The following is a 26,783-nucleotide window of genomic DNA, read 5'->3' on the forward strand; positions in this document are numbered from 1 at the left end:
CTCATGCTTTCTATGATTCTGTATTGGCATACTGCGAATTGAAATTGGAATGTCAGCAGAACAAGTTATTTGAATTGGCAGAACTCCACAATGTGCTTTTCTAATAGTTGAATCTCTGTCAAGAGAGGAAGGCTACGTAGGTGGTAATATCACTGGACTCATAATCCAGAACCCCAGTCTCGTGTCCTGAGGACATGGGTTTGAATCCCACTGTGGTAGATGGTGAAATTTGAATTCAATTTTAAAACTCTGAAAAGAAAGCAATGGTAATCATTTAACCACTGTTAATTGTTGTAAAAACAATTCTTTAGGGAATTCTGCTATTCTTTAGGGAAGGAAATGTGCCATCCTTATCCAGATGGATTTGCATGTGACTCAAGACCCACATCAATGTAGCTTAGCCAGGCGTCCACTTCCCATGAATAAATAAATTAAAAAGGTAATCTTGTGTCGGCTTCACCTTTTGATTGTGGGAGTGTAAAGTCAACACAATTTGCACGTTAAATTGTGTTTAGTTCCTGACACACGTATTAGTATTCAGCGCTGATGTCATATAGAATCTCAACCAAAATCTTAGAGATCGTCACAATCTAGAATGATCCAAACGTTTTCGAGCCAATTAAATAGTTTTATAATTGTTAATATTGCATTTTGGGAAATGCCAGAAACCAGTATTCCTGCAGCATTGTCCCATAAACAAGAATGACAAATAACCAGTATGCTTTGTTACTTGAATTCTAAATACAGGCCAGTGTGTGGGAGTAAAAAATGAGGTCTGCAGATGCTGGAGATCACAGCTGCAAATGTGTTGCTGGTCAAAGCACAGCAGGTTAGGCAGCATCTCAGGAATAGAGAATTCGACGTTTCGAGCATAAGCCCTTCATCAGGAATAAGAGAGAGAGAGCCAAGCAGGCTGAGATAAAAGGTAGGGAGGAGGGACTAGGGGGAGGGGCGATGGAGGTGGGATAGGTGGAAGGAGGTCAAGGTGAGGGTGATAGGCCGGAGTGGGAGAAAAGTCTCCTGTTTGTTTTGAAAATCGAATTTGAAAATGTTTTGTCTGCTTAAGAGCCATCAGTACCATATTAAAAAATGCAAAGTCTTCAGCAATATAGTTTTCCTTTAGCCTGCATGGGAATGGCATCCTAGCTATTGTGCTCAAGTTTCTGACATGGGACTTGAACCTATGTCATTGTGGTACAAGTGTAAACAACTGAACTATGTCTGATACTTGGCTTTTGATTCAGAAGCAACAGCAATTAGGAGGATCACTGTCGGTGTGCTTTATGATGCAACTAGCTGGATATTGTATGGTTGCAGAGTAACACACCAGTCTAATTATGCACTGTTCCTTTGTCTCCTTTGAAGAAGCACAGAAAGAGCGATTTTATAATCTTCCACCCATGTGCCATGCTTAAAAGGGGTGAGAGAAGTGGCAGTCAGTAGCTCCTTGGCAAGTAGGAGAAAGGGGATCGAAAAGTAGGTCAGTGCAAAAATAAGCCTCTGAAAACCTTCACCTACTTTAATCACATGTAATTTGAATGAGCTCCTCATGAACTGACTTCTGCTTTCACCATGAAATCAAGAAACAGCGAGGATCATTTTATGCAGGAATCGAAAGGAATTGGTGCTTGGGGTGAGAGGCTTCAATGAAGAAAAACGGTATACTTGTTATTACTTTTTAATTGCTGTCTTTTTAGCATAATGCTACCTGAAACTGGGCCATTCTCATGCTGTCCAGAGAATTTGACAAGTTGTGAATTTACTAGTGAAAGAAATTGCTTGAGAAACTCAGTAGCTCTGGCAGCATTTATGGGGAGATAACAGAGTTAAAGCTTTGAATCTGCTGACTCTTGAACAGAACTGATGTGAATCTGACTTCCTGGATCCTACTCACGTACCCCATGTAAGCAGCACAAAATTGGGTGTAGAATTGCTATAAGGTCCAGACAAAATATCATGAAACAGAAAAGGAAATTGGAAATTTTTGCAAGAGCTCCACAGACATGAGAGTCTAAAATGTGTGGTAAGTGGTACTTTTGAGAGTTGATAGTTTAAAATAGTGGTGCATAGGCAGGTTAAATTTGTGGCAAAAGTGAGGATTGCAGATACTGGAGATCGGAGTTGAGAGTGTGGTGCTGGAAAAGCACAGCAGGCCAGGCAGCTTCCGAGGAGCAGGAGAATCAATGTTTCGGGCAAAAGCCCTTCATCAGGAATGAGCAGGAATTTTGCCAGAAACATTGATTCTCTTGCTCCTCGGATGCTGCCTGACCTGCTGTGCTTTTTCAGTACCCCACACTCGAGGTTAATTTTGTGGCAGAATGTAGGGGTGACCTAAGGTTTAAGGGAAGGTTGTTCTTCCTGTGATTGTTTTATGCCAGGTGGGGTAAACATTGAAAACCATTAGTTTGTTTTAGTTTAGGAAAATGAAAGATTGATTTTAACTTTGGAAACTCGGAGATTGAAAGTGTTTAGGTCATTTTAGAGGTGTTATGACTGGAATCGGAAGCAAATGTAATTTCTCACCTAGAAAGGAGTATGGGACTGTTAAGGGAATAAGTTACCTCAGTGTAAATATTTAGTTTATAATACCTCCAAACTCGGAGTATTTGGTTAGAAATCTGCAGGTTATTAACAGGTGGCAAAATCAAAGCTCTCAGTTTTGTGAATATTCATGTAAGAAGACCTCACCTTTCACAGGAAAAACGTGGGAAGAATCCATTAATTCGAATTTGAAGATCTGAGAGAGAAGTGATTTCTCTGAATTGGAGTCTTTAACGGATAGTGTCAGAAAGTGAGACTTCATTTTGCTGTATGTTTTAAGATATTTTTAGGTGTGTTCAATATCTAAATAACCTGGTTTGCTTTTTATTCTTTTGTTAATATAATAAATTTCTGTTCTGTTGTTTTTAAAAAAAATCTGAAGCCACATGTGGCTGTGTTTCAGCAGATGGTCACCACATTAATTAAAATTCTGAAATTGATCCATAAGCCAGATTTTATTCTGGGATTTTACTTATCCAGTAGTGCCATCAGAGAGGGTTATAGCAATAGTAATGGTTTGAAATCGGAGAGATCAAATGAAAACATTACACATTGCCTAGGTTGTCCGGATGATTAAAGCTCCAACAAGACTCGAGAAGCTTGCCAACTTCTTCCAAAACCATAACCATGACTATCTAGAGAAACCAGAGCAGCAAATACATGGGAAGACTACCACCTGCAAGTTTTTCCTCAAAGCTACTTACCGTCCTCACTTGTGGTTGTATAACCACTTCTTTAGTGCCAGGTCCAAGACCTAGCACTCCCTCGCTTACAGCATTGTGGATCTACAATGGATTGCAGCAGTTCAGAAAGGCAACTCATCCCTACCTTCTCAAGGGCATCTAGGGATGGGCAATAAGCGACACCTACATCCCATAAGTGAATTTTTTAAAAATTATCTCGCAAAGAACTCAGTCCCTGTCACCAGATTTGTACTGTGCAAACAAAAGAATAACAATATCTCTCTGATAGATGGCATTATGCTGAAAGGATGGGTGCTGCTGTACAAAGATGAAATACAGTGTCTGTCATTTACTGTGGTTCTTTTTGTACTTGGGATATAATTGATTATCTCATTTATACTGTTGTTTATATGAAAACATTTTTACTTTTTAAACTATAAATTGAAACAGACATTGTTTGAAAAACCACATTGCTTTGCAAATGTCAAGCCACTACCATGTACTGAGATGAACAAAACTACCTGGGATTACATCCAGGAATTTGAGGAATGGATCAGGAAAATGGAAATAATGTATTGACAGAAGAAAAAGATTATCATTAGCATCTAGTGTTAAGTCCAGAGGTGCCTTCCAACATCACTGCTAAGCTCTTGCCGATGGATCATGGGATGAAACAGAAAACCCACTACAGATAGCAGCTGATCTTTCAGGTTATCCAGGCCAGAGGTTTGCAGTTGTACAATCCAGCTGTTCTAAAGGCCATGTTCATGAAGGCATGGAAGATGGCAAGATAAACTGCACGTACCAACTGCTTCCTTCACACTGGGTTGAAATCGGCTATGACTGAACAAGGCTCTTAGAATGCCAAGGAGTAGGGTGAAACCAACAAACCTAATTATGAGATTCTTTATACTCGCATGTAGCGACCATGGAAATTCCACCAGAGCCAATCAAGAAAGCGTATGTCAAGGTGGATAACATGACACCATGCTGCACAATGCAACTGATAGAAGAGGCAATAATAGATGCATTACATTCTTTAACTAAGGCATCTGAGGCTGATGACCCTGAAGAGTTCAATGAATGCTCACTCAGTCAGCTGCCCATTTTTCTTGTTGAAGATGCAGAGGCCATGGAGATGATCCAGGATTTTGCAATGTAGCATGAGAACGGTGGAAATATATTTGACTACATTGACAACATAGTGGATTAAATCAGAGGTAACATGCTAAACAGAAAATGATCACTGAGTTTTTCCGGTACTGACTCCCAACTTTATTTTGGAATTTTGTTTTGGTATAATAGTGCATTTGAACAAATTGGATTGCATAGGCCCCTCCATTGCTATCTTGATGCTCCATTTAACACACACTTCTAGGCGCATCTCCTGGAATTTGTTCTGTTGTGAATTTACTATATTATAAAATATTGTTTTATCAAAGATTCTTGGTTAATTGTAGCAGTTGCTGAAAGTCTCCATTGAATTCCTGATGTTTATAATCTAAGCATCCAGACATTGGAAGATAAGTTCTTTTGTTTGAGATCTTTAATGAACCAGGCCTGTTTATATAGACTTCATGGTTCCAACCAGGGACAGCACTTACTTGTTCTGTCATAAATAATTTCAGGTGAAGTGGAGATGCTCGTCTCTGCTCAGAAGATTATTCAAGGCAGGCGAATGGCCTTTGTGAATGACCTCAGCATCACACAGGATGGCAGAAAGATCTACTTCACTGATTCCAGCAGTAAGTGGCAGAGGAGAGATAACCGATACCTGGTGATGGAGGGCACTGCTGATGGGCGGTGAGTATTTTGGAGTTCTGTCATTACTTGTATTGTTAACAGATGACAAACTTTGTATTTATGTAACATCTTTTCCTTTGGTTCTCCTGGAATCACTGACTTGTGCTGTTCCATATTAGCAGCTGTTGGCTGTCCTCTATCCAGCCTGAATTTACTTGCACAAACCTTTGAAATTAATTTGTTAAGGAGGCATCATGACCAAACATGACCTTCACTCACATGCTTTTTCTATTAGAGATCACTGGGTAGCCTGGATTGTCTCTCCATTGTCTCTTTTTAGTGTTTGGAGTAGAGGTCGACACCTCTCTGATAATTAAAACTGAAACACCCAAAGAAGCTAGTCTTACCTCATAATCTGATAAAGAAGTGTGACAAGTGGTGTAACGTACCTCTCACCACCACCCCCACCCCAGACTGATATAAAGGGATGGTTAAATGAAGTGAAATTCTTTCATTCCCTCTGTACTCAATAAGGAACAATTTATTTATCTAACTCCAACAGTGAATGAATTAACAGAACAACTAATAAAATGAACAATTCCTCTCAAACTACCTATTTCCGAATAAATCAAAATTCTAATAGGACGATGTTCAAATAAATACAAGCCCCACTTATATAACAAAACAAAATATTAAAACTTAGTCTGAAGTTCACACAATGTGCCTTAAGGAATGTTCCGCTGTTTCTCCTGTCTTCTGTTGATTCTGCTGTCAGGGATGTTTTCTCAGTAATTTCTTCTGTTCTACCTCTCTCGAGTAAATTCTGGTGTCTGGAAAATTATCTAAGAGTGCTGTGTACCTTTATGAATAGATAGTGTTTTTAGAGAGCGTGGGGATGTCTGTGAGAGTGAGATGTTTTTTCTTCAGATGGCAGATGTACTCACAGTCAATTTTCAAAATGTCCGCATGTTTTATATTCTTGTATATTTTTTACAATCAGATTGGTTCCTGGTAGTCAAAATCATCAGGTTTAAATGTGATAGGTTTTCAGTATCTAAGGGCTTGGTCTAAATTAATTGGCTGATTCAAGCTAGTTACCAAAACAACAAAACAAGCCTAAGATTTTCCAATGACACAGCCAATTTTTACATGTTTCCAGTTTAGAACTATCTATGTATCTACAGCTGCTTGCAGACATTTTTTTTAAAAATCCCCAAGCTTTGGAAAGTACTTTATCTCTTAAAGAGACCACACAGTCTGCCTTCCTGTCATTTAAGCAAACAAACTCTAGCTTTCTGCCTTCCACTTCATGAATACTCTACTCAATCTTGAAGTGTTAGGAATAATGAGATATGGTTGAAGTGCCCAGAGCAATGATTGAAACGTGAAGCTGTCTTGGTCAGCGTGATTGTGTGTCACACAGAATGCTGCACTAATCGGCTAAATTGATCATACTGAGTTTCTCCTAATTTCTACTTCAATGTTAAAGACGTTCCCTTGGCATCTGCCAGTTTGTAAATCTTTTCACTTATTGGCACTGAAATTCTGTTGAGTTCTTTCCACGGGCTAGTACTGTCAATGTCCTTCTAGAACGACTTGTTTGGTTTATCTGTCTCCTATTTGGCTATTATCTGTGAAATTGGCCAGTTTAAATTGTCTCTAAGACCATGTAATTTGTTTAGATCATAAACAGAAGTCCCATTGCCTGTCTCTGGAACACTCCATTGAACAAAGTATGACAACTCCTATTTTTGGACTATTCGCATTTCAAAACCTATTGCCTTTCTAACCATCCTTTACCTTTTTTATTGTGGTTATGGCCTAAGTGTTTTCTCATGCCTTTAACTTGACAAGCTTCCTGGACTTGTTTCTCCATTACATCAATATCTTATTAATCTATCCGGAATCTAATCTGGCTAACCTCAAAATATTTTTTCTGTGTTGAAAATTGTCAAGGATTCAAATCCCATACTAATAAAAGGGGGCGAGGGAGATGTAATATTTCTAACTACAGAAATGTAGATTCTAGGATACATTGAATGATAATTGTCCTGAACTGGGATGTATTTGTCAACATTATGTCAGGTACAAATGGGCACTTTCAAGCAAAAGCAAAGGTAGCTCTACTACTTAAGGAAAAGTAGCCATAGTCTTGGAGAACCACAAGGTTGCACTTGCATTGGAGACAGACGACTTGTGGTGGTTTAACCTGAGGGTCACCACACCTCAGACGAAGGGCAAGGTTGAAAAGTGGAACCTTCACAGTCAGCCCAGCCAGCATGGGAATTGAATCTGTGCTGTTGGCATCACTGTTCATCGTAAACCATCCAGCCAACTGAACTAACCAGCCTCCACTACTACAATATAACATGTAATGAAAGTATTCCTTCTGTGTTGTGATCATTTTCTCAATTACTTCCAGACCCATTTTGATCCGTAATTTTATATATGAGCTCAATGTTTAGTACAACAGTAACCTCAAGATTTGACAAAGGGTTTATGCACCTCACTGAATTATGAACCTGTGAGTAGGCATTACTGTTTCTGTCTGAAATAAACTGAGCACTTGAGGTTCTGCGACTGCCAACTATGAAATTGAATTTAATGGATAATAATAGTGATTTATTATGTTTTAGTTGATATCATTTGCAAATTTTTCTGCACTTCTTGCTTATCTTTTTGGTTTTGATGTGAAAAAAACAAAATGTCAATACTCACCATTTTTAATTTCTTGAAATATTCTTGCCTAGTTGTTAATCCTGTGTGTAATTGATATTTATTATTATTATTGCAGATTAATGGAATATGACACCGTAACAAAACAAGTGGAGGTATTAATGGATGACCTAAGGTTTGCAAACGGAGTCCAACTCTCTCCAGCTGAGGACTATGTACTAGTTACTGAGACGACCATGGCTCGAATTAGAAGGTGAGAATAAAATGCTGTGCATAAGTAATATCTGTGTGAACAAGACCATTATCAGATTGAGGGTACATTTGCTACTTAGTGTTATTAAAAGTAAATCTGTCATATTCCCTTAAAATGTTCTCTGCATATTTCTGTGGATCATACAAAAAGTATTACTCTAAGTAAAACATGCTTTGTCTAGGAAAGGACAAATTACAATACCTAATCTATTTTATGTTTCCCAAGATTGGCTTATAACAAGTAAATAAAATGTTCTGTAAAATTTATGGAATCAGTATAATGGCTTCTGAATAGATGGTAATCTGTCGAACATAGGATCAGTTATTTAAGCTCCTTGAACCTTTTCCACTATTGAGTGGGATCATTGCTGATCTCTAATCCTAACCCATATTTATTAATACCTTTGACTAACAAAAAGAAACTAACTCAATTTAAAATTAACAATCGATGTGGCATCAGTTGAGGTTTGTAGAAGAGCTGTAGATTTTACCCTTTTTGTATGTAGAAATGTTTCTGAACTTTACTGCTGAAAATGCTGCCTGCAATATTTCCCTGGCCCTAGACTGTCTAATAGTGGAAATATTTCCTCTCTGTCTCTCTTATCTGTTGTCTTTAATATTTTGAAAACTTCGGTCTGCAGTGAAACTCACATTACAGTAATTTTACTCTTCCACCTCCACTGTTAGCAGTGTCACCTATCTTTGTGTCATTGGCTAATTTTGAATACGTAGCGTTTTATCCCATCCTCAAGTTGAAAAATAGGATGAACAATTGAGGCCCTGATATAAATCTTTGTGGAATGTTTACAAACTCATGTTGACTCTTGCTGGTCAGCTGAATGGTTTTGCAATCTTCAGTCACTTTTTCTTAATTATTCACTCCACTAGTTTTCTGACAATAGAATTTAGCCTAGTTGGTGTCTCATCCTCTGGTTTTCCTATGTTGATTAAATAGCTGAATGATGTGCATAATTTTCTATTCCGAAGGAATGCTTTTCAACTTATGAGAATTTTGGAAGATTGCAGCGAAAGCATCAATAGTATTCTCATCAATAATAACTTTCTTTAATCCCTATTGTGGGAAATCTTTTGGTCCTGAGTTATTTCTCTCTTCTTTGCCGATATGTATTTGTTACTGTTATTTAGCATATTTCTTTAAGTCCTGTCCCTGATTTCAATATTAGTTTCCTTGGTATGCCTAGCAAGCTAATTTCCTTCTCTGCTGTACATAGTCATTCAAGTAAATCCTTAGCATGTCTATTGTTCTTTATTGACAGCATCGATATTGAGTTTTCAAAGGGTTTTTGTTACTTTTTCTTTTATTCACTCATGGGATGTGGGTGTCGCTGGCTAGTCCAGCATTTCTGCTGAATTCCCCAAAGGGCTTCCAACCACGTTGCTAGGGGTCTGGAGTCATGCGTAGGTCAGACCAGGTAAGGACATCAGATTTCCTGCACTTAGGAAGCCAGTTTTACTGACAGTCAGGAATGGTTTTGTGTTCATCATTAGACTTTTAATTCCAGTTTTTTTTATTATTGAATTCAAATTTCACCATCTACCATGGCCGGATTTGAACCCACGAGTACAGAACATTACTTGTATCTCTGAATTAATAGTCTGATGATAATGCCCTAGACCATTGCCTCCTTTCATCCTATTTTACCTACTTTTTCTTTTCATTCATATTTCTGTTAGTATAGAAATGTATTTGCGCTATGTAATTCAATTCTGGCTCCTCTTTTTTGGAGCATAACTAGACTATCATGACTAGTTTTGGATAATATCTGTTATTTCCCTATACCAAGTTGGTGCTATTTTAAGTATTTAATGTATAGTTCTTTTTTATTTTTAATTTGTTGAAATCCTGATCTTTCCAGAATTTGTACTGAGCTGTGACCTTACTTGGATTACTATTGCACAATAGGAATAGTTGACATGATTCCAACTGTCTTCCTTCATTTATGAGCTTCTCACAACTCCATTGCATGCATTTTAAGTACTTCAGAATTTGACTTTTTGTAACATTTCACTTTAATTCTTTCCAACCTGAAGATTTTCAATTACTTTTGGATTTGAATAATTAGTATGAAAAAATGCTATTTGTTCTGATGCACTTTGCACATTTCTTTTTGTTATTTTTACAGCTTTGTCCCCCTTTGTCATTCTTTGCATCTATCATATTAATCAGGATCTGTGATTTTGTTTTGTTGGGTTTAGGTTGACTCTTGCCTCTTTAATGATTCATGGTTGACAATTTTGTCAAGTAAACTCCTTAAGAGAATAATTTCATTTGAATCAAATTAGTTCTTTCTTTAACACCCTCCACTGATTTCTACCGTTTTATCGTTATCACATTTACAGTTCACTGCATCCAGTTTCTCTATCATTGCATTGAATTCAGTTTTCCTTAAGTGTAGCATTTTACTGGCTGTTGAGTATTTTATCCTTTAAAACTTGAGCTTGTTGTTGTAATCACTATTCAATGAATGTTTGTGCACTGTGAGGCTTTTTATGAAGTCTTTATGGCATACCCTTTTGTTCATTCTAGGCCATGTTGTACAGGTTACTATTGTGAATGCGCTCAAGAAATTCATTAGTTTTCTGACATATGCTAATCTGTTTATCGCTAACTACTAAGAAAATTGAAATCCCTATTAAAATTGTGCTACCATTGCTGCAGATATTTTCTAAACTAACTATTCAGAAACATTATTGCACATCTCTGGGACAGGTGAGATTGGAGTTCAGGTCTCCTGGTTTTAGAGTTAGGGACAGTACCACTGCCACAAGAGCAAACTTGTTTAATGTAAGCAAGTTACTATGTAACAGTTGGCACAAAAGCCCAAACACAACCACTGATACAGTCTTAAATATTTCTGTGTTCAATCGTTTCTTTTACAGAAGATAGTTGAAGCTTTTTATTGAAGCTGTTTAGTCTTGCACTCATCATGGCAACTGGCAGGAAATAAAGTGATGTTTATACTGTACAAGGGAAGAGTTCTGATTGGTTGACAAGTAGACGCTGATTCAAAGAGAGGTTGCCATGGAGAATGTATCAGTTAATGATTGCGAAGCAATTTGGCAATTAACTGTCATCATTATTCATTCATCATGTTTCTTGTGAATTGTTATGATGAGTGCATTGTAAAAAGCTTTCACAAATGTATTTCTTTTCAACAACAGTGAAAAGCTTTACTACCAAGTGAGTATTTGCATACTTTTGTATTCATTGATTCTACCCATCAAATCTTTCCTTCCTGCTTGGCTCTCATGTCCTTTGTTATCTTTCTTAACGGTAAACGTTACTCAACCTCTTTTATAAATTTACCATCCTGACAGTCTTTCAGCCATGAACCTGTAATGGCTGCCATATTAGAATTTGCACCTGAAATTCAATTTGTTCCTTATGCAAAGAGCACTTTTAAGACAAACACTAACCTGTCCTTTTGCTCTAATGTTTTACTGACATTTTTCTTACTTCTCATTTCTTGATTAATTATTTAATATTTTTTGATTTCATTTTATCCGTGGCACCTAAAGCACAATTTCTGGCTGTTACTCCAAACTTTTCCTTTTTGGTTACATCTTGAATTATCACTTATGCTAACTTTACTCCATGAACACTTCACCCATTTACAAGTCTAGAGCGTCCACCACAACCTTTATTTATCCTTGTCATCAGGACAGTGTAGTTCGAGTTGAACTCATTCCAACTGTTCAGTTGAGTCCTGTCCCAGTGCTGGTAACCGTATCTGACTAAATGGAGCACCTTTCTCCTATTTCACACTTTTGACCATGTGTTCATGCCCCTTATCTGTTTACCTGTAGACCAATTTGGAGATGATTTCACTAATAATCCAGTGATCATAATTTTTGAGGTCTTGTCTTTAAATTTAGTTCTTGGTTTTGCTTTATTCCTTCATATAAGCTGGCCAGCACTGGCTAAGTCAGTACTTCTAGCCCACTCCTAATTGCCATGGAGAAGTTGGTAGACATTAAATTGCTGCAGTCCTACAGGTTAAGGGCACCAACAGTGTTGCTTTGTTACAGTTGAAACTGACAAGGAAGTAAGGAGCAGCCAACTCATCAAGCCCCCCGCCCCCTTCTGCAGGTTGACTTAAGGCTGATGGATGTCATGCTTCCACCTTTCCCAAACCCAGAATGCCATGTAATCTCTGAGATTAAGCAAAGGTCTGGAGTAAGTTCTCAGGCCAGTGTGCAGCAAAGTACTTTAGGAAGGTCCTCTCTCTCAGCTTTTAGGCTATCCAAACCATATTTAGGATTGAGTATTTGTTATCTATGCCAACATCTACCTCATTGTAGATTAAACAAAACAAACCTAATGTTCCAGTCAAAATAAAATATTTGGATTAACAGGATATTGAGATCAGGGAAGGAAAGAGAAGGAAACAATGTAAGAGGTTTACCCTATAAAGTGCTAAAGTAGATGGGTTTAATAACTTTGTGACAAATCACGTTGCCAGAATTGATGACATTTTCCACATCTAATCAATCATAACTAATCTGCGCTATAACCCTGTGACAAAGATACAGTGACAACTTGTATGTTCATTAAGTGGAACTTCTTTTAAGCTGTAGTTCACATGAGAAGTATTCAGTCTTTCCAGTAGAGTGCAGTATGGCACATTTTATGTTGTCTGTTGTCCTTGTAACAAGAACAAATTGCTGTGTGATGTCCTATTCTTTTCATGTCTAGGGACAATTCATAAAGTGAGTTTTTGTTTAAAAACAAATATTGCTGTTAAGCATACAAAATCAGTAATTTCACTAATTTCCTGCCAATTACTTCAGCTGCAATAAGGAAATGAGCTTTTAGTTTCTCATAGCTGGCATGTCCCAAATATAAAATGACATCCTAAACTGGAGCAAGCACAAAGTGCTGCAGTTCGCTGTGCTCTGACAAGACTGACAATCAGCTTCACCACAAGAATAATCAGACATTAATTGGGTTGATGTGTTCCCATTTTATTCTTATAATTTATAGGAACCATTGTGTGTTATAATGATTCCATTATACTTTGATATCTGAAATGTGTCAGTACTTTGAAACACATGCACATTTCAGTTCATAAATGAACTTACAGCACAGAGACTAGCCAATCTCCATGTACCATTAACTTACTTTTTAAAAACAACTTTGCATCTGCTTCAAAGTATTTCCAGGTCAAGTACAGAACAAAGCCGTGTGGAGAATAATTTTAATTCTTCTCTAATGATGTCTTAACATTGACTTGAGAACTTAAGTTTTTTTTGGTGATTAACACCAACAGTTCATTCTTCTGAGAACATTCCGAAGAAGGGTCACTGAACTTGAAACTTTAACGCTGCTTTGTTTCCACAGATGCTGCAAGACCTGTTGAGTTTTTCTAGCAATTTCTGTTTTTGTTTCTGATTTTCAGCATCTACAATTCATTAGGTATTTTGTTTGGGTGATAGGATCACCAGTTAAGCATGGACAAGTGCAAAGTGAAAAGAAATATAAACTGAATGAAGAGGTAATGATTTGTCACTCAAACTTTGTGTCCTTGCCAGATACCACATCTCTGGATTAAGAAAAGGAGGACATGATATATTCTTTGACAATCTTCCTGGGTTTCCTGACAATATCCGACCAAGTAGTTCAGGAGGCTATTGGATTGGCATGGCAGTACTACGTCCAAATCCTGGCTTTTCTATGATGGATTTCCTTGCTCCAAGGCCTTGGCTTAAGAATTTAATTTTCAAGGTAGGAAATACTTCATTGTTGGCTTGCAATATAGAAAGGTTACAATGGATCAAACCACTACACAAGATAGGTACAGGACATTCTGTAGTTTAGCTGTGTTTGTGAAATTTGTGCAGTGCTATGGAACCTTTCAACTGAGCAGGTTTTCAACTTGTATTCCTGGAAGGAAGCAAAGACAACACCCATAAGTATCTTACATGCCAGAACATTTCTGTGGCAAGTTTGTCGACTCTAGTAATAGTCAATTTGAATGACTCCCTTCCATATTTCAAATGCATTATGAATGTAACTTAATTTAAGTATTATAGCCACAGCATCATTTTGATGAGTCTGAGCTGCACTCCTTCCAAAGCTGATATATCCATTCTAAAATGCATTGCCCAGAAATGAAAGCTGAATAGGATCATATCCAGGCTTTGTATAAATGCAACTTAGCACCAATCCTTTTGTATGTTACACCCATTAAGATAAAAGCCAATGTGAGTTAGCTTCATCATTATTTTTCCCCAGTTTGTCAGCTTTTAATGGCTTCTGTATTTAGGCTCATAAATCTTTGTACTGCCATAATTGACAGCTTCTTGCCATTTCAGAAGTAATCTATCTACCTTATTTCCAAAGTGGACGACAAAACAATTTCCTAATTATACTCCATCTACTACTGTTTTGTTCACTGACTTACTATATCAGTATCTTTTGCAACTTGCTGCACTGTCCAGTAAGTATTTCTGGACAAGTATTAGGAAAGGAAGCTGGCCAACTCCAAACATAATCCTTTGGGTGAAGGGAGGCGAGGTTGTTTCTGAAATGGGTGGTGCTGTGATTTAGCAGTGTTATGACTGAGATGAGCTGTAAGGGGCAGTACACTTACATCATAAATCATTCTGTGAATAAATATACATTCTGATATAGTGCAAAGTTATTTAAAAAAAACACACTTGTAGTTATATAATACCTCAATGTTCCAAAGAGATTTTAAGTTAGGAATTTTTTTTGCCGTGTAATAATATAGGAAGCATGACATCTAATTTGAATAAAGGTTCCACAAATTATAAGCTGGTAATGATCAGGTAATTTATTTCAGTGACATTGTTTGGGGGCTACATATTGACCAATACCTCCCTGTTCTTTGAATTATATTACATCTGCCAGAGGTGGGAGTCTCAGTTTAATGTTTTACCTGAAAAGTAGTACCTTATCAATACAGCAGTGAGAATTTCAGCCTGAATTACAGACTCGAGCCTGTGAAGATGACCAATCGAAATCCTCCTTGCTCTGAGATGAGAATGTATCACTGATCCACTGTTGATTAGACCATAAGAAATAGGAACAGGAATAAACCATTTGCCTCCTCAAGCCTGCTCCACCATTCAGTAGGATTATGGCTGATCTGACTCCTACCATTTCCCTGTAACAATTATTCCCCCACTGATAAGGTATCTATCCACCTCAAACTTAGATATACACAAGGTCTCTGCCCCCAAAGCCAGCCAAAGCTGGCTGTGGCAAGGAGTTTAAAAAAACCCAACCATCTGAGATGAGAAGTTCTTCTCTCCCAACCTTAAATTGGTGCTGCTTTGTTCAGATTCACTGTCCTTTGGCCCTAGACTCTCCCATGAGGGGGAATATCCTCTCTGGCATTTATCCTGTAAAGCCTCTTTAGAATTCTATATGTCTTAATGAGATTGCCTCTCATTCTTCTAAACTCCAGAGAGAAGCGTCCCAATCTGTTTAGCCTTCACTCATAAAATACTCATTCCATACTGGGGATCGTCCTAGTGGACCTTCTCTGAACTGCTTTCCATGAAATGATAAAGAAATTGAACAAGAGTAGTTTGTTCAGTCCTCAAGGCTGCTTGACCATTCAGTGAGATCACAGCTGATCCAACATTTCACGCATCCATTTTTTGGACTGGGGGGATGCTGTTCAGAGGGTTAGTGTAGACTCAATAAACGGAATGACCTGCTTCCACACCACAGGGATTCGATCAATATCTCTCTGCAAACTGTTTGTGTCCCTCTCTCAACCTTTCCATCCATTTTTGCATCAGCAATATGTTTGCCTTCTTCCTTGATGCAGTTACACAGCTTGAACCAGTTTCAGCTTCAATTCATGTTGTTCTGAGAGACCGTTATGGACCAGGCCAGACCTCAAGGTATTTTAAAAGGTAGCCTAGACCCCAACTACTTCTTATTTTAAAGGCAGATGTGAAGTGGATATTCCAGGAGTGATGCAGGAGTGAGTCAAACCACTCAGTTTTAAGCAAACAGAATTTATTTAAACACTACAGTTGAAACACGAACAAAAGAGAGCAGAATGTAGAATAACAACTATTTGAAAACCCAACTGACCTGTTATGGCAATTTAGCTAAGGAACTGTACCAATTCCCATAACATCCCATAAACACACGCTTTGGCAAAAGGTAAATTCAAATTCAGGTTCTTACAGGCAGGAGAAAACAATTTCCAAAGAGACTTTGGAGAGAAAGCCAGTCAGGAACTATCTGCTGAAGCTTGGAACTTTTCTCTGCATTGCAGCAGCTCCTCATTGTTACAATTAACAGAAACCAGAAAAAAACCTGGACGAGAAGAACTGACCACTCCTCTGCCATTGTTAAACTCGGCTCTTGCCCAGGCATTTCAGCATCTCTACCTTTACAACCTCTCTTGGAAAAAAAAAGGACAAAATAACCTTTTAAAGCCTCATCGCCCTTAAGAAATGAACCATAAATGTACAAAGATGGCTTCATTTTAAATCCCTTAGACTTACCCTGTTAGTACACTACAATACTTGTACATTATATTAACTACAACCATGCAAACATGCACTTCTATGTTCTATTTCAGTCTGTTAACTCCTGCCACCAAACGCCTTTGTTTATTCATCCAGGTCTCGACAATGCACGGCAATTACGTTTTCTCGTCCTGTTACGTGCACATTTTCCAAATTTAATGGCTGCAATAACAAGCTCCATCTAAACAGTATGGCATTTTTGTCCTTAAATTTCTCAAAACCCTTAATGGGTTATGGCACCGTATTGGCAACATAAATGTTGAAATGTTGTAACACCAACACCAAGCTCAAAGACGTCTCAATTGTCGAATATTTCTGTTGGTTCAGTTCAGTTTCCTGAAGAAATATCCAATAGGTCTTTCTATCTTCTGGTCATCTTGTTAAAGTACAGCACCAACACCCACATCACTTGCATCAAAACCACCTTGAATGGCTTTGCGTACTTAGGTATGGCTAATACTGGGGCAGTGGTTAACACAGCTTTCAGCCTGTCAAATGCCTTCCAACAATCTGCCATCCACTGAAACTTCCTGCTTTTCTTAAGTAATTCAGTAAGTGGAGCAGCCACGCTGCTATAATTTGGTATGAATTTCCAATAAAACCCACTCAATCCCAAGAAATGTAGTAATGTCGTCTAATCAATGGTATGGGGACCCCCCCCACCCGTTTATTTTCACATTCTGTGGCGCCATCTGTCCATGTCTGGAATGTGATGCAGGCTTTGGTGAATTCATTCTTAACCAGGTTTATCACCAAGCCTGCCTCCTGAAGTTGATTGAATAATTTCCATAAATGTTGCAAATGTTCCTTCAATGTGTAACTAAAAATCACCCCATTATCTATGTATGCCACAAAATTGAGTAATCCAGAAATGACTTTATTGGTTAGTCTTTGAAATGTCGTTGACACATTTTTTCATATCAAATGGCATGACTTTAAATTGATACAATCCATTTGGTGTTCCAAAAGCTGAAGTTGTCTTCGCTCTTTCGGATAAAGGTACCTGCCAATATCCTCTAAGTAAGTCCAATTTAAAAATATGTGTTGCTTGCCCCACCTTTTCAATGCAGTCTTCCAAATGTGGAATCAGACTTTGTAACTGCATTGACTTTGCAATAGTCTACACATAACCATCTGGTTTTGGCACTGTTACTGTGGGTGAGCTCCAATCACTACAACTCACTTTGATTATGTCATCTTAGAGCATATGTTTAATCTCTTTTTGAACCAGTGCCAATTTTAGGGGATTAAGTTTATAAGGATGTTGCTTAATTGGAACAGCGTTTCTTTTTTGACATCATGCATAATTAGATTAGTATTTCCCAGCTTATTTCCACATGCAACCGCAATAACTCTTTCAGATCATTTTGAGTTTCCTCTGGAAGGTAACTCAATTTATCCCAATTTCTGACAACTTGCTCATTGTCCATTTTAGTTTGAGGAATGTTCAATTCAGAATCCTCTGAACTTTGTTCTTCACACTCACCAATTTCTCCTTAATCAATTTTAGTGGTCCTCTCACTTCATGCCCAAATTCTAATGCAAATGGACTGAATTTGTTTGATTCATTTGGTGCGTCTTTAATGGTATAAACAAAGTATAAACAGAATTATTTTACTCCCAATCACCTGGATAGTCTTGGCTAAAGCCCTGAACAAGGTCTTTAACATCTGCCACCTTTCTAGTGCTCCCTGCGATTCTGGAAGGTACACAATGGATTTGAATCATTTTATTCCTAAGCAGTCCATAACTTCCTTGAATAATTTTGATGTAAAATTTGACCCTTGATCTGATTGTATCTCTGTGGTTAGTCCATATCTAGTGTTAAATTTGAGTATCTCTTTTAAAATCCTTGTGCTGTAATATTGTGTAACAGAATGGCCCCTGGAAATCCAGTGGACACATCTGTTATTGTCAAAACATACTGATTCCTACTTTTTGTTTTAGGTAGGGGTCTTATGCAATCAATTAAGACTCTTGTAAAAGGTTCCTCAAATGTAGGAATGGGTATGAAAGGTGTGTTTTATTACAGCTTGGTCATTTTCCATTTACTCGGAGAAAGTGAGGATTGTAGACGCTTGGAGATCAGAGTCTAAGAGTGTGGTGCTGCAAATGAGCAGGTCATGCAGCTTCCGAGGAGCAGAAGAGTCGCCATTTTGGGTATAAGTTCTTCATCAGGAAAGAGGCTAATGGGCCATGGGGACAGAGATAAATGGGGGGGGGGGGCGAAGGGAAGGTAGCTGAGAATATGATGGGTAGATGAAGGTGGGTAAAAGTGATAGGTGGGAAGGAAGATGGACATGTAGGGCCGTTCGAGGGTGGTGTTGAGTTGGAAGGATAGGACTGTGGTAAGGTGGGGGGAGAGGAAATGGAAACCTGATGAAATCCACATTGGTCCCATGTCCTTGGAGAGTCCCCAGGTGGAAGATGAGGTGTTCTTCCTCCAGGCATTGGTTGGTGAGGATTAGACAATAGAGGAGGCCTAGGATCTGCATGTCCTTGGGGGAGTGGGAGGAGGAGCTGAAGTGTTCGGCCACAGGGTGGATGGGGTTGGTTAGTGTGGGTGTCCTGGAGATGTTCTCTGAAACAATCTGCAAGCTGGCGTCCTGTCTCCCCATGTAGACGAGACCACATTGGGTGTAACGAATGCAGTAGATGATGTATGTGGAAGTATAGGTAAATTTCTGTGGATATGGAAGGATCCTTTGGGGTCTTGGATTGAGATGAGCGGGCAAACGTGGATGCAGGCCTTACAATGGCAGGGGAAGGTGCCAGGAGGGGACGGTAGGTTAGTGGGGGACATGGACCTGACAAGAATGGTCTCTCTGAAATGCAGATAGGGGCAAGGAGGGAAATATATCTCTGGAGTGGGGTCTGTTTGTAGGTAATGGAAACGCCAGAGGATGATGCGGTGTATCTGGAGGTTGGTGGGGTGGAAGGTGAGGACCCAGGTGAGGTGTGGGACGTGGAGGAGATGTGCTGGAGGGCATCATTCACCATGTGGGAGGGGAAATTGCGGTCTTTGAAGGAGGAGGCCATCTGGAATGTTCTGTGGTGGAATAGGTCTTCCTGGGTACAGATGTGGAGGAATTGGGAATAAGGGATAGTGTTTTTACAGGAGGCAGGGTGGAGGAGGTGTAGTCCAGGTAGCTGTGAGAGTCCGTGGGTTTGTAGTAGATATCAGTGTCGAGTCGGTTGCCGGAAATGGAAGTGGAGATGGAGAGGTCCAGGAAGGGGGGAAGAGGTGCCTGAGATGGTCCAGATGAACTTAAGATCGGGGTGGAAAGTGTTTGTGAAGTTGATGAACTGTTCAATCTCCTCGTGGGAGTCATTGATGTAGCGAAGGAAATGTAAGGGAATGGTGCCGGTGTAGCTACAGAACATGGACTGCCCGACGAAGAGGCAGGCATAGCTGCGGCCCATACAGGTGTCCATGGTTATCCCTTTAGTCTGGAGGATTGGAAGGAGAAGTTGTTGAGGGTGAGGACCAGTTCAGCCAGTCGAATGAGTGTGTTGGTGGAAGGCTACTGATTGGGTCGGTGTGAGAGGAAGAAATAGAGGGCTTGGAGGCTTTCGTCATGGCATGTGGATGTGTACAGGGACTAGATGTCCAAGGTGAAGATAAGGCATTGGGGACTGGCAAATCGAAAGTCAAGGAGAAGGTGGAGGCATGGGTGGTGTCCCGAACATAGGTGGGGAGTTTCTGGACTGAGGGGGACAGGACGCTGTCAAAAGTATGCAGTGATAAGTTTGGTGGGGCAGGAGTAGACTGTCGACTAGGGAAGTCAGGTTTGTGGATTTTGGGTAGTTGGTAGAACTAGGTGGTGCAGGGTTCCCAGACTAAGGTTGGAGGCTGTGAATGGGAGATCCCCAGAGGTGATGAGGTTGTGGATAGTCTGAGAGATGATGGTTTGGTGATTGGGGGCGGTGGGGGGGGGAACAGTGAGATCGTGGTTGAGAGGGCATGAGGAGGATGTATCTGAGTTGGTGCCTGGCTTCAGTAGTATAGAGGACAACGTGCCAAACTACCACTGTGCCCTCCCTATCTGCAGGTTTGATGGTGAGGTTGGAGTTGGAGCGGAGGGCTGCGCGTTGTGAGAGTGAGAGGTTGGAGTGTGTGAGGGTGGAGGACAGGTTCAGGCGGTTTATGTCCCAGTGGCAGTTGGAGATGAAAAGATCAAGGGCAGATAACAGACCTGTCCAGGTGGATGGGGTGTGCTGTTTGTGGGAGAAGGGGTCCTCCGAGGGTGGGTGGGAGTCCTGGTGGGAAAAGTAAACCCGGAGGCAGTGGAAGAAATGTTCAATGTTGCAAAATGTGTCGAATTCATTGATCCGGGAGCATAGGGGGTTTTCCAGTGACCTGATGCATTTAACATGTTTGGCAAAATTCAACTGCATCCTTGTGCAGTCCAGGCTAGTAAAAATGTTCTTATATTTTAGCTTGCATTTTTATTTCTCCTAAATGACCTCCTACTGGTAGTTCAAGCGCTATCCACAACATCACCTTTCTGTAACCCTCTGGGATTATGACTTGATGAACTTCTGCCTGTTTTTCATCTGCCTGAATATATCATGGTCTCCATTTCCTCATAATTTTTAAGATAGCAGCACTCAGATTCTTCAAGTTCTTCTTCCGTGTACGCTTTTTGATACAATTGCTTCAGTTTGTTGTCTTTCTGTTATAGCTCAGTTAATTTCTCTGAACTAAAGCTATTCACTTTGTCCTCCTCCAGCAGCTGTTTTGTCTCAGCCATTTAATCAAATGTGGTCTCCGATAATTCTACTTCAACTTCCTTCTCTATTCTTTGGTTTCTCAATTATCCAAATACCAATTATCCGAAAATCGGATTGTCCGAAGGAGATCTCGAGGTTGCGATGGAAACATTACATCAAAGACGTGTTTCCAACAGTGATCGCGACTTTTGTTTACAGTGATTAAATGGGCACCGTCTCCAAATGACTGACTGACCTCCCGCCCTCTCTCTCACCTCACACTTTCCCTGAAGTTCTACACAGAAGTGTTACTTAAACACCCCCTTCCCCAGATAATCTCTCCAACATTGTTCTGTACAGGGCAAAGATGGAATCTGTCTAAAAGGTGCAGTAAATAGTTGTGTGTGGGGCTGTGGCTGCATGTGTATGTGCTATTTGGAGAGTTACCCCATAAAGGTAACTGCAGCAGTCTTGTTGGTGTCCAGTCCAGCTGCCCCGGGAGAGGGGGCGGGAGGCAGTGTTGGACGGGGTTTGGGCGGTATTGCACAGTATGGGGTAGTGTTGGGGGGTGGGGGCGGGGAGAGGTGTTGCCCGGGGTTGGGGCGGGGTCTCGCATGCTGTGTGCTGCTGCTAGTCTCCTGAACAGGAGCAGACTTTAAAATCTCCGAGCCCCAGAGGAAAGGCATTTAATCGATTAACTGAATAATCGATTATCCGAACAAAATAGTGCCCGCCCATCACGTTTGGATGATTGAGGTTCCCCCGTATCGTCTCTCTGAGTGTCATTTGTTTGATCTATTTTTAATGCCTTTATGCACCTATCAAAATTGCTTTGATCCTTTTAAATTCAATGTATGTTTCATCAGAGTCTGTCCTTAGGTTCCTGAAACATTGCCTGTAGGCTTCTGGCACAAGCTCATATGCACTTAAGATGGCTTTCTTCACCACCTCTTATGCCCCAGATAGCTCCTCTGATAGTGATGTTCTATCTACCAGCTTTGTTTGGATCAACAATATCCACATGGTCACTGATCAAATCAAATAAAAACAAAAATTGGGACTATATTTGTTTTTTTTTTGTTCTGTCCCATGTTAATGTATTCACAGGTCACTCTTGCAGATCAAAAGGAGTGACTGTTATCTTCCACTTTTTCTCTTGTAAATGCTTAACAGTCCTTACTGTGTTTGTGATTTGTACCCCTTTTAGCTGTTCAGTCAGGAGATGACCATGAAGTTTGTACCCAAGTATGGCCTGGTATTGGAGCTAAATGAGGATGGATCCATCAACAGGAGCTTCCATGATCCCCATGGAGTGGTGGTGCCTGCAGTTAGTGAGGCAGATGAGCATGATGGTTACCTGTACCTTGGTTCCTATTATTCCCCCTTCCTCTGCCGGCTAGATCTCAACAAGGTTTAACATGCTTGGTCTGAAGTGAAAGGATTTTTGCCGTAGGTCCATCTACAAAAGCTAATTTAAAACATCCCGCCAACCGATACTTCAAGAAAATACATTTCAAAAGGTTGCCATGCTTTGAAGATCATAATGATGAATGTTCAAGATTTAATTTTGTTTTGTTTGACCTTTAAATAACAACAACTTTCCTCAATGATTTGTGAAACTAGACAATGAGGGATAATTTCTGATTATGTTCATTATGAACCAGTTCATTGTCTGAAGTTGGGTTAATAAAAGTTTGTGAAATTAATATATTGCACTAAACCTATAACTATCTACTTTTGGAAGTACAGCAATCATATTAACCAATTTTGTGAATTTATGTAATGTGATGCAACAAACATTATGGATTTTGGAATTTACTGAAAGTTTAATTGCTGATTCTGACTGTGATGTTTGTGGTTCTTTTTAATATTGTGACAGATTTAGGCTCAGTTCAATTGAGCTTTGGGTTTAGATTGATTTGGGAGGACACACCTGAATCATGATTTAGAGATTTTAATTGGAGAACCACACCAGGATATTATTGTCTGGGTCAAAAAGTAAACAAAATTATCAATTTACATATCAATTAGTGACTACAACATTAATAGGCAGATATTGGTAGATAGCTCGTCCTATCTGTTAACCTTTCAGTATTTTCTCTATCTAACAATGTTGTTCCAGAAATTAAAGATTTGGGCGAGACATTTCCTCTTCATTTTCCATCCAGTCCCACATGGATGTAAACATACTGAACAGACTGTCATAAAGAGAGAACATTCACAGTCAATTTTCTTTGAACAATTGAGATGCTATCATACTAAATTACTTACAGTTTTGAAGGAGATTAAATGCTTCTTAAATGGAAATCAGAGTGTCATGTTTATGAGAGAATTTACATCATGCTACATTTTGATGGATTGAATGGGCCTTATCAAAAGTTGCCACTGCACTGTTGTTTTGATTGTAGCATTCAAGGCTACCTCATTTATAAAGATGTACAGGTACGAAACAGAAGCTGTCATATTCAGGTTCCTACATGCTGGCTCCTGAAATGTTTAGCTTTGCAAGTGGTTATACCTATTGCTAGTGTGATCAGTGATGGGTCAGACTGGCCCTTTCTCATTCAAACACAATGGCTTATTTCCAGTTACTGCTTGTCTTTTAAAATTATTTTGAAAAAATTTTCACTTCCAAACCTCTTCCTCAGGCAGTACTACTAGTCTTGTGAATAGAAGAATGAATGAAAACAGTTGATAACGTTTTTCAATTGGATGACCAGGTGTTTAAAAAGTCATGAATAGTGTGCTTCTGCATTATAAATTGAACCTGAATGTGATTTTTTTGATCTAGCAGAGTATCTGTACTGAGGATGGTTAAACTTGTCACAGCTTAAAGTTTAGTTATAGTAATTGTATAAATTATAACCTGAAACTAAGAGGAAAGATCACTAAACACATTCCTAGATGATTTCAACTGAGTTCTCTATCCTGTCTTTACAAGACTTTTGATGGGACATTGCAGGATTGTACTTCTAGTCATTAAGACTAGGCATTTAAATTTATAAGACTGCAGCATACCTTGTCTTGCATTGTTCATTAAAAAGATGATCATGCTAAAACTTATTTTTCCGTGTTTTTGTTTAGTGATGCAACACTAGTTTATGGAATGCCAAGGATGGGAACACCACTAATGTAAGGATTATAATCTCTTTTATGGCTGCATGAGGACATAATTTCAGTAAAGGAGCAGATGTCAGAATAGATCTAATTTACATTAAGTTTCCCTCCTTTTGCATCTGTCAAATTCTGGAGAAATGGATCGACCATTTTAATGCGCTTTCATCTCAATGTTCCTGTAGGGGTGGCAGACTTTCTCTCAAGCCCTTGCATCCCTGTATGAAGCATAGTATGTGAAGCATATTTCAACAAACATGTTGTGAATTAGAAAGTTATTGCACTAAGTCACATTTGAGAAACTTGAATACATAATCTAGTACATACTCTAGGATGATTATTGACAAAAGACTATAGTCAGAAAAGACTGGAAAAATCTTGTAGCACCCATTGAGATAAAGAAAAGTAAAATGCTTTAGGCCTATTATCAGAATACTCTAGTGAGGGAGTGGGAGAAGTGATGACAAAGTGATAATGTCAATGGACTAGAAATCCAGAACCTCCAGTTAATGTTCTGGGGATATGGTTTTGAATTCTGCCACGGCAGACAGTGAAGTTTGAATTCAATAGTGGATAATGACATTTGAAATCTGGAATTTTAGTGATCACACAACCATGCTCCTAAAAATGCATCTGGTTCACCTAATGCCTTTTAGGAAAGGAAATCGGCCATCCTTAACCACCACAACCTGTCTACCCCACTCCAACCTCTCACCCTCACAATGCGCAGCCCTTCAATCCCTCTGCTCCAATCCCAACCTCACCATCGAGCCAGCGGATAAAGGGGGCGCAGTGGTAGTCTGGGGCACTGACCTCTACACCGCTGAAGCCAAACGCCAACTCGAGGACACCTCTTCCTACTGCCCCCTCGACCATGACCCCACCCCCATCACCAAACCATCATCTCCCAGACATTACAGAACCTCATCACCACAGGAGATCTCCCACCCACAGCTTCCAACCTCATAGTCCGGGAACCCTGCACTGTCCAGTTCTACCTCCTTCCCAAGATCCGCAAGCCTGACCACCCTGGCGGACCCATTGTTTCAGCATGCTCCTGCCCCACTGAACTCATCTCTACCTACCTCGACACTGTCCTATCCCCCCTCGTCCAGGAACTCCCCACCACCCACGCCCTCCACCTCCTCCAAGACTTCCGTTTCCCTGGCCCCCAACGCCTCATCTTCACCATGGATATCCAATCCCTCTTCACCTCCATCCGCCATGACCAGGGCCTCCAAGCCCTCCGTTTTTTCCTCTCCAGACGTCCCCAACAGTACCCTTCCACCGACACACTCATTCGTTTGGCCGAACTGGTCCTCACCCTTAACAATTTCTCCTTCGAATCCTCCCACTTCCTCCAGACCAAAGGGGTAGCCATGGGCATGCGTATGGGCCCCAGCTATGCCGGTCTCTGTTGGCTACATAGAACAGTTGATCTTCCGTAATTACACCGGTACCACTCCCCACCTCTTCCTCCGCTACATTGATGACTGTGTAGGCGCCACCTCATGCTCCCATGAGGAGGTTGAGCAATTCATCAACTTCACCAACACATTCCACCCTGACCTTAAATTTACCTGGATCATCTCTGACACCTCCCTCCCCTTGCTGGACCACTCCATCTCCATTAATGACGACCGACTTAACACTGACATTTTTTACAAACCCACCGACTCCCACAGCTATCTGGATTACAACTCTTCCCACCCTACCTCTTGTAAAAATGCCATCCCATATTCCCAATTCCTCTACCACCGACGTATCTGCTCCCAGGAGGACCAGTTCCACCATAGAACACACCAGATGGCCTCCTTCTTTAGAGTCCGCAATTTCCCTTCCCACGTGGTTAAAGATGCCCTCCAACGCATCTTGTCCACATCCCACACCTCTGCCCTCAGACCCCACCCCTTCAACTGTAACAAGGACAGAACGCCCCTGGTGCTCACCTTCCACCCTACAAACCTTCACATAAACCAAATCATCTGCTGACATTTCCGCCACCTCCAAAAAGACCCCACCACCAGAGATATATTTCCCTCCCCACCCCTTTCTGTCTTATGCAAAGAACGTTCCCTCCGCGATTTAGTAATGGGAGGTCATGCCTGACAAACCTGTTGGAATTCTTTGAAGAGGTGACAAGTAGGTTAGACCAGGGGAAACCCAGTGTATGTGGTCTATCTAGACTTTCAAAAGGCATTTGATAAGGTGCCATACGGGAGGCTGCTGAGCAAGGTGAGGGCCCATGGTGTTCGAGGTGAGCTACTGGGATGGATTGAGGATTGGCTATCTGACAGAAGGCAGAGAGTTGGGATAAAAGGTTCTTTTTTGGAATGGCAGCTGGTGACGAGCGGTGTCCCACAGGGTTCAGTGTTGGGGCCACAGCTGTTCGCATTATATATTAATGATCTGGATGAAGGGACTGGGGGCATTCTAGCGAAGTTTGCAGATGATACGAAGTTAGGTGGACAGGCAGGTAGTACTGAGGAAGTGGGGAGGCTACAGAAAGATCTAGACAGTTTG

At 40.1% G+C, this 26,783-nt stretch overlaps 1 protein-coding gene across 2 annotated transcripts in view; it reads left to right on the plus strand.

Moving 5' to 3' along the window:
* Positions 1-24,205, plus strand: part of apmap (adipocyte plasma membrane associated protein) — a 48,318-nt gene extending 24,113 nt beyond the window's left edge. For both annotated transcript variants that reach the window (XM_060831729.1, XM_060831730.1), the window contains 4 exons: positions 4,853-5,027; positions 7,762-7,896; positions 13,449-13,641; positions 22,354-24,205. In XM_060831729.1, the coding sequence (XP_060687712.1) occupies positions 4,853-5,027; positions 7,762-7,896; positions 13,449-13,641; positions 22,354-22,563 (713 nt within the window). In that variant the 3' untranslated portion in view covers positions 22,564-24,205. The remainder of the gene's footprint in view (positions 1-4,852; positions 5,028-7,761; positions 7,897-13,448; positions 13,642-22,353) is intronic.
* The last annotated feature ends 2,578 nt before the right edge of the window (positions 24,206-26,783 follow it).

This window comes from Hemiscyllium ocellatum, chromosome 10 (assembly GCF_020745735.1).
Source record: "Hemiscyllium ocellatum isolate sHemOce1 chromosome 10, sHemOce1.pat.X.cur, whole genome shotgun sequence".
Taxonomy (NCBI): domain Eukaryota; kingdom Metazoa; phylum Chordata; class Chondrichthyes; order Orectolobiformes; family Hemiscylliidae; genus Hemiscyllium; species Hemiscyllium ocellatum.